The 8440-nt window shown below is 44.1% G+C and overlaps 1 protein-coding gene and 1 pseudogene across 1 annotated transcript; both read right to left on the bottom strand.

The window, feature by feature from the left end:
* Positions 1-216: 216 nt before the first annotated feature.
* On the bottom strand, positions 217-2232 carry LOC115681797 (pentatricopeptide repeat-containing protein At1g74630-like; annotated as a pseudogene).
* An 842-nt stretch (positions 2233-3074) lies between these two features.
* Positions 3075-7996, bottom strand: LOC115681792 (glycine--tRNA ligase, mitochondrial 1-like). The gene is made up of 9 exons (XM_030605869.2): positions 7431-7996; positions 6441-6823; positions 6161-6278; positions 5712-5906; positions 5401-5625; positions 4796-4855; positions 4592-4672; positions 4090-4495; positions 3075-3433 (listed from the first exon to the last, which is right to left on the bottom strand). Exons 1-9 carry the CDS (start codon positions 7977-7979, stop codon positions 3198-3200), a joined length of 2253 nt encoding a protein of 750 aa, XP_030461729.1. The 5' UTR covers positions 7980-7996; the 3' UTR covers positions 3075-3197.
* Between the last annotated feature and the right edge of the window lie 444 nt (positions 7997-8440).

The raw sequence follows: 8440 nt of genomic DNA, 5'->3' as shown, positions 1-8440 counted from the left end.
AACAAATTAAAAGTTTAGGGACAAAAATGCACATTGGGCTAAAGTTCAGAGACTGTTTGTGTCATTTTCCCTTAGCAAAACTAACGAATTAGGTTGAATTTATTCATTGCAACTAAAACTATGCATCCCAACTATGAATCTTGTCACTACTTCTTGACTATACTTTTTCGCCTTTATACCATGTTGGGCTGAGCATCTCGTTCGAGCTCTCTTGCGTGTTCAATCACCTGAAAGGCTCTTCATAGATTACTCGATATAGTGCTAATTGCCCATCACTAGGAACATCATAGACTACTGACCTCTAGCAATTTTCTTGCTTACATAGTGTCATCTGCTTGCTCTGTCTAAGCTCAATCCTGCTGCCAGTGAGTTATCCATCACCAGAAGTCTTTGCAAGAGCATGACCCTTTACTAAAATGGTGGAAACGGTTCTGATCTCGGACAACAATCTGTCTTTGAAATACATCCGACACGTGCTTCATAAAAGAGTGGCAATCATGACAAATTTGGATATTCTTCATGCCCCGTATCGTCCTCCCATCTTCGAAATGCAGAAGGGCGAAAGCAATTGCCAACTTCTCGCTGTGATAACTCAGATTGCTCTCCTTCTCCTCCTCTTCGATATCATGCAGCAAGTTGGACGTCTGCGGTGTATAACCTTGAAGCTTCAATCTGTCGATTATCGAAGTTAACAAGTCCCTGATATTTTTGCACTCCGGATGAGAATTTTCCCCTGAAACAAATTCATGAATCTCCTGGTCTGCATTGATCAGACTATACCCTGGTCTTTTGCTAATTCTCTGATCTTTCATTAAAATTCTCATCTGAGCTTTGCGGTTCCATTTACCAACTCCCCCATAGGCATTGGATAAAAGGACATAATCGCCATCGTGATGAGGATCCAGCTCATGAAGTCTTCCTCTTGCTTTTTCAGCTAAGCCAATATGGTTATGATTCACACAGGCTCCAAGCAGAGTTCTCCAGACAACTGAATTTGGCCTGATGGGCATCTTTTCGACAAATTCATATGCTTGCTCCCGACCCAGCTTGACCAAAAATGTCGACCATACACCCGTAATGCTCAACTGTTGGTTCCATACCATATTCTTTCTTAATGCTTTTGAATATTCCTCGGCCTTCCTCAACAAGTCCCGCGTGGCTGCAAGCCACTAAAACCGCAGAGAACGTTATAGAATCTGGCTGCACTCGCGATTTCTTCATGTCATCGAACAATTTGAGGGCCTCATCACCGCGGCCATGCACTGCGAGCCCGGTGATCGCCACATTCCAAGTCAACACATTTCTCTCAGGCATTTCGTGGAACACCCTCATCGATTCATTGACCGACCCGCACCTGGAGTACATGTCTATCAAAGCGGTCCCAACAGAAATCGTCCAACTCAAGCCACTTCTCCAAACGTAACAATCGACCCACCTACCCAATTCCAATCCCCTAAGCTGGAAACCGCCCAGATCACGCTGAGCAAAGTGACCCTGTCCGGTTCAAAACTCTCCACCAGCTGCATTTCCCGAAAACAAGCCAAGGCATCGTACCCAGATCCATTATTCGCGTAACACCCAATCAAGGACGACCAAGACACCGAGTCTCGCTCAGGCATTTCGTCAAACACCTTCCGCGCCGGCGCCACCTCGCCGACCCCACCCGTACGCGCACTGATCAGCGCGTTCTAGACATAAACGTCGGAGCCGAGCCCGAGCTTCGCGATCAAGGCGTGAAGGCCGTGGCCCATCTCCCGGAGGCGAGAGCAGGCCTTGAGGACGAAAGGGAAGGTGAAGTTATCGGGCGAGACGCCGCGGCGGAGCATCTGGGCGAAGAAGGATTGGGAGTGGGGAGGGGAAGAGCGGGCGTGGGATCTGATGATGGGTGTTGCGAGCGACAGCGTCGGGAGAGGAGATACCGGCGAAGAGAGAGGGGGCATGGGGCAAGCTCTCGGGGGCGGAGGCGGCGCACGATAGCAGGAGGAGGCGGCGGCGTCGTCCTGGAGGCCGGTCTTGATGACGTGGGAGTGGAGCTTGTAGACATTTTTGTTCATGGACGATGTTCTCGCATTGCATTGCCGGGTCTCGTCATGTTAGCCCACTTTGATTTATGCATGGAGCCTGCTAACTAGTTTGAATTTTGCAATTGGGTCCTTTTCCCGTCAATTGTGTTGTGGTATAGCGGCTCCTTCTATTTTGCTGACAATACATCATTATTCATGAACTGTATCTTGACAAGTGGAGCTTACGTCCTATGTGGCATTCACGTCAGCAACATGTTAAAAAAATTCTTATCTAACGGAAAAAAAAAAGAGAGCACACAGGCCTTAGCATTGACGAGCGCTAACTATTCTCCACGAAATTTGTCGGCCCTATCTCCGGAGAGGTCGAGCCAGCCCTCCCCGGCATCGGACCTAGCTATAGGTAATTACAATGGTTTGGTCTGTGTTGGCAAGGCCAATACCTTATACTCTAATTCGTCATACTATGGTTTTCACGTCACTGCTGCATAAATTCTCATGCAAGATTTTCCATCACTTAGTTTTCTGGAAAATTGAGAAACAATAAAGAGTCTTCCATTGTCGTTGCCAGATTCGGTGATACCGCCTTTGCCTTTACCTTCACCTTCATCAATGGCACTGCAAGCACAAATAGATCTGGCATGCACGAGAGTAAAATGTTATGGATCCGTGGTCGATGATCCCAATCCACCTTCAATCCAAGGTCCCATATGAGATCGATGACCTTGTTCCATCACGCAAGAGAGAGAGAAGGGCGCTGAGTTTTTGCAACTGATGGCTGGCGTTTGGCGGAGCAACAGCAATGATGGTGGCAGCGGTAAGCGGATCGGACTAAGGGGAAACTAGGGTTTATGCCGTGGCGGATCTTGCTGACATATAACTTGAAGCAGAGAAGCTCATTAGAAAAATATTTTCATCTTCTCAAGAAGCAGAATTTCCATGAAAACTGCGTGATAGTAAATCAAGAGAAGAGATCAACGCAGATCTGCAACTTCCTGTTTGTTTTATCTCGTAACACGAACAAAACATCAACATCATATTTAGCCAGCAAAATACATATAAAAAGTATGCCATTCGTTTGCTACCTCGGATATCCCCCAAAAATGTGACAAATTACATTGTATGTTTGATTCTAACTGATGTAAAGTTAAGTAAACTATAATATCGGTAACTCAACTATTCATCTTCAGCAGATGCAGATGTATGATGTGGGAAACTCGACCATACATCAGACCAGGTCCGGTGCCCATCAATTACCTCCTTCACAACTGAGGCCACTTCCCCCACACTCACTCGAACTTGATCTTTGCTGTCCCTCTCTCGAATGGTCACATCAACTTGAGAATCGACAGTAATTGCAAAGGGCACACCAAGCTCATCGGTTCTTGCATATCTCTTCCCTATTGTGTTGCCTGTAAATATAGCCAGGGCACAAGTAGCAGATGATCATCCAATGTAACTTTGGTGCTTTCACCAAGGACAAGAAAGTAAAGCTCGATCCGATATACAGCTAATTAACAAAACAAGTTCTCATCTAATTTATTTGTGTATCATTCAAGTCTGCAGACCTGACACCAACCTTAACAGTTCCCACAAATCATAGCCAAGATTTTAACAAGAAAAAAGGGAAAGAGGAAAGAGAAGATGATGCCCATTAATGGAGCTAATCCAAGCATAAGGAAAAAATAATACAATCTTAGAAGAACAGGCAATCAAACCCCTCTAGAAAATCCCCTTACATTGTGAATAAAACAAAAAAGGAGTGAACAAAATATAGTATTCATGTACACACATACGAAAAGGAAAATGCTTCACAAATTATAGCTCCGTTTTTAAGAAAGAAAAAGCAAAGAGGATAAAGATGTCCGTCAAACTTTGGAGCTGATCCTAGCATGAGGATAAATGAAAACAGTTTCAAGGAACGGACACTCACACCCCTCCATAAAATACCCTTCTATGGTGAGTAAAGAAAAGAGAGTGACCAAGATATAAGCACCATGTAAATATGTACAAAAGAAACTCATTTCACGCAAGAATTAAGAACCTAAATTCTATATTGGATAAGTACCTGTAATGTCAATCTTGTGTGAAACACCAGCCACAGTCAGTGATCTGCTAATAAGTTGAGCAACTGACTCATACTCTGGCTTCTGAATCAATGGGAAAACCGTACACTTGATAGGTGCCACGAGTGGAGGGAAGCGGAACACATTTAGTTGTTCATCCCCTGCTTTGCTGGGCCTTGTATAGAAAGAATGCTCATAAAGGCAGTATATTATGCGTCCAATGCCAAAAGACGGTTCAATAACAGACGGTGTAAAAACCCTTTGATTTTCCCTTATCTTCTGCTTAGAAATCTTAACCATGTTATCCTTGATTATTACACTCTTCCCCAATGTGCATACGAGAAATTCAGCCTCTCCTTTGGATTCTAAAGCTGCCTTCAACTGCAAAGCTTCCTCTTCACCCATTGCCTGGTATTAACAAGACAAATGCAAGCATAAACTAAAGGAAGAGATTCCTAATATACTTAGCAAAAGAGCAAAAACCAAGGAATCTCCAGCGTATACCTCCAGAGATTCAACAACCATCTTTTGGTTTCCCTTAAAGGCAAGACCGAGTTTCTTCTTGTTTGAAGAAATTACCAGTTTCTGCATTTATACTTCAATTAGTTAAGTCATGATAACAAACTCAAGCATTTACAAATAAAGGGCAGACACCTGCTCCATGTACTCCAAGAATCGCTAGCAAAGTTAACTAGTCTGAAGAATTACCTCCACTTCTCTGGGTTCAGCAAATTTTTCATGGGCAACAAGAGCAACCCCACTTTTCTCCTGTCATATGATAACAATCATCACTCCAATTACATGCCTCAGTAATTAGCAGAACATATACATTTCTAAACTTTCTCTTATCCAAGATTCAACCCCCTCAAAATGGGCCGGATAATGTTTTGCTTCAAACAGTATATTAGACAAAAGAATATAATTGTGCAACAACGAATAACATATGTCGTCCAACAAATGGCTGCCACACAAGACGGCTAAAAAGAGAACCTATACAATGCAACAAAACCACACCTTGCTATACAGCGATCATTGAAGAAAGAAGTACTGTGGATGAAATGAGAAATAAGTATTATTAATTTCTTAGGCATGTTGGCAGTAATGATTCACATTCCATAACTTTGCTTCTGCTACCTAAAAATTAGAAACAGGACAAAGAGTTCTGGAAGATTTCAGACAGACACAAGATGACCTTACAATAAAATCATTTCACTTATTGAGATAACAAAAGATGCAGCTGTTTCTTTCAGTATCCTGAACGTGCGCCTTCTCCAATAAAAAAAGTACTTGAAAAAAGGCAACATAATTCTTACCGTATGTGCTCGTAAATCATATGCTGACCTATCTGCAATACCAACACACTCGATCCAACCATAGGAACACTCAATTTCAGCATCCCAACAATCTGCTGCATAGTGAGCCATTTCGTTTGCAAGATGTTGCCTAAACCGCAAGCGATCCTTGTCTATGCCGAGGCGAGTTAAAAATAGATATACTCTCCCAATGAAGTAGCCAAGAGTCGCATTGTTCACAGTTCCCTAAAAATAAACATCGAAATTTGTGAGACTCAAAGTGAACAAGTTAGGGGAGGAAAAATCAAGTTGAAAAGATGATTCAAGCTAACCTTTGAAACTGCTTCACCAAGCTGAGTTTTAATAGCAGATTGGCCAGACATTTGTTGTTCCCTTGGGAACATCAGAAATTTCAGATCTGCAACTTGAGAAAACTTTGGATGGGATTTATCTTCTGGATCAACAAAATGCTCGATCTCAGCGAGAGTGAACTCACGAACTCTTAGAAGACCTTGGCGAGGAGAAATCTACACGTGTGAAAAGCATTAGAATCAATCGTAGACTAAAATATAAGGACATGGTGAAGATAATGACAATAACTAAACTACAGCATTGGAGACCGTGTTTTCAGCCCATTGACTAACAAGACAATCAAATCTTACATGTAACGCAGTCTTACGACAAGTTATGCTACGCAATAGTATCAGAGCAGAGATCATGCATACAACCGAAGCATGTAAACATGAACGATTTAAGATGATCAGAAAGAATGATGTACAACCTCATTTCTGAAAGCCTGACCAATCTGAGCAGCAGCAAAGGGGAGTTTATTGCCGTTATAATAATAAAGGTCTTTGAAATTGACAAAAATGCCTTGTGCAGTTTCAGGTCGCATGTACCTGCAGTAGATTGAGAAAAAAAAAACTAACGTAAATCTCAAAGACATAAAACCAAACATATACAAAACCAAAAGCTACAATAACAATTATGAAACAGGAACTTAATTCACTTGAAATCTGCACCATTGGCATGACAGCGTGACATCCATTGGTGGTACTTACCCGGGGAGCAAACCAGATGGGCCTATGGACGTTTGAAACATCAAGTTGAACGGATAGGGATCGGAGAGAGCGTTTTTGGTGTCAGGAGCTGCGATACCATATTCTTTTATCTTGGCACCCAATTCATCAGCAGAGAGATCATCCAAAGTTGCAAGTACAAGCTTTAGTTCCGCAGCCTTCTCTGCACTAATGCTCAAATCCTTTTGGAGCTTCTCGTTACAAAAATCTTTGAGCAGATGGTCAGCTCGATAGCAAGTCCCAGTTTTCTCATCCTTCACCATAAGGTCAGTAAACTTGTCCACGTGACCCGACGCCTTAAGGACAATCTCCGGAGTGACACAAGGGCAGTCGACCTCCAACATGTTCTCCTCGTGAACAAAATGCTAATAATAGAAATAAAAAGATTAACACACTTAGACCCAGTGAAAATGGATTCTTTTCTTCTGATAACAGTCAAACAAATGTTTAAAGATTATCATCTAATCTACACACGGTTCTGCATCCGGGCATTTCCCATATGGGCACAATACGCACATGTAAAGATCCAGAATAACACAAGAATGAGGAGACATTCCTCATCCATGGCCCTAGCTCAGCAACATTGACAAAGATAAAAAGGAAAAAACACACTGCTATGATGTTGTAAACAGCCGTAAGTGGGCACATAAATTGAACCAAATCACACATTTCCACCTTGAAGTCTCTGGGAAATGATCTCCAGCGAACCTAAACGCCCATCAGAACCTATTTCCAGTTACTTCACTCGGATTCTCCTCAGAACTCTCTCTAGAGAATGTGAATTTTGACAAATCATCAAACGATCGTCTAACTAACTAAATTAAGGGAAACGATCGATCCTTTGAAACCCATAAATTCAAATTCGGCCTCGAAGGGAAAGCAAAATCACTAACACCAATTCGCAACGACAAACTGTTACCGGCTACAGCATCTACTACTGTCGCGACAATTCAACTCGAATCCACGGCTAACCTGACGCCAGTACGCCAAGACGTTGGACTTGACGGCGCAGCCGGGCGGGCCGTAGTCGTAGAGCCCCGCGACACCGCGGTAGATCTTGAACGAGGGAATGTAGAACAGGCGGCGCTCGAGCGTGTTGACCACGGCGTGGCGGAACGCCTCCCGGGTGAGGGCGCCGTCGCCGGCGCCGGAGACGGCGGCCTGGAGCTGCTTCTCGACGCCGGCCTTGTCGATCTTGAGGGCGTTGAGGGCGGCGATGGCGGCGTCGATCTCCGGCTTCGGGGCCTTGCCGGCCTTGAGGGCGCGGACGGCGTTGCCCTGGGCTTCGACGGCGGCCTGCTTGTCGGCGAGGGCCCTGCGGAGCGCGTCCTCGGCGGTGCGGTCCATCGCGGCGGCGGCTGCGGGGGAGGCGGTCGGCGGCGGAGGCGGAGGGGGAGGAGGTCGGCGGGGGAGGGAGAAGAGGCGAGGGATGGAGAAGCGAGAGGCGAGGGGAGTGGATGAGGCGAGCCTGGCGAGGAGCGAAGAAGAAGAAGATGATGACGATGACGAAAATAGTGGCATGCGAGAGTGTCCTCGCGGCTGAGGGAGATAAATATCTTGTGCTGCTGCTGATGCTTAGGGTTTTTGGAAAGGGGGAGGGAGGGAGGGAACGAGTGGGGGATACTTTTTTGGGATTCTCCCGATTTTTTAATGGAAATTATTATTATTTTAGATAATTACACAAATAGTCCCTCAACTTTATTCCAACGTACGATGTAGTTCCAGAATTTTTAATGTAGTCCCTGAAATTTAGCATAATATTTAATATAGTCCCTGAACCTTAAATTTATTTAATGCGATCCCTGAATTTTTTATATATGTTCAATGCAGTCTCTGGTTATTAAAAGTCCAGGGACCACATTGCACATCGGGCATAAATTCAGGGACTGTTTGTATCATGTTCCCTTATTATTTCCAATGGACGGATTGGACGGTTACACGCGGAATTTTAATGTTTGGCGACCTTGGTAATTGTTAAAATA

This window comes from Syzygium oleosum, unplaced genomic scaffold, assembly GCF_021117445.2.
Source record: "Syzygium oleosum isolate NSW1041296 unplaced genomic scaffold, Sole_v2.1 Sole_v2.02, whole genome shotgun sequence".
NCBI classification, from domain to species: domain Eukaryota; kingdom Viridiplantae; phylum Streptophyta; class Magnoliopsida; order Myrtales; family Myrtaceae; genus Syzygium; species Syzygium oleosum.
This window is presented reverse-complemented; position numbering and strand designations above follow the sequence as displayed.

Coding starts and splice junctions, on each gene's coding strand:
- LOC115681792 (XM_030605869.2), bottom strand. CDS start 7,979: ATGCCACTATTTTCGTCATCGTCATCATCTTCTTCTTCTTCGCTCCTC. Junction 5,626..5,711: donor TTGGTGAAGCAGTTTCAAAG/GTTAGCTTGAAT, acceptor GTTTATTTTTAG/GGAACTGTGAACAATGCGAC. Junction 4,673..4,795: donor CTGAACCCAGAGAAGTGGAG/GTAATTCTTCAG, acceptor GTATAAATGCAG/AAACTGGTAATTTCTTCAAA.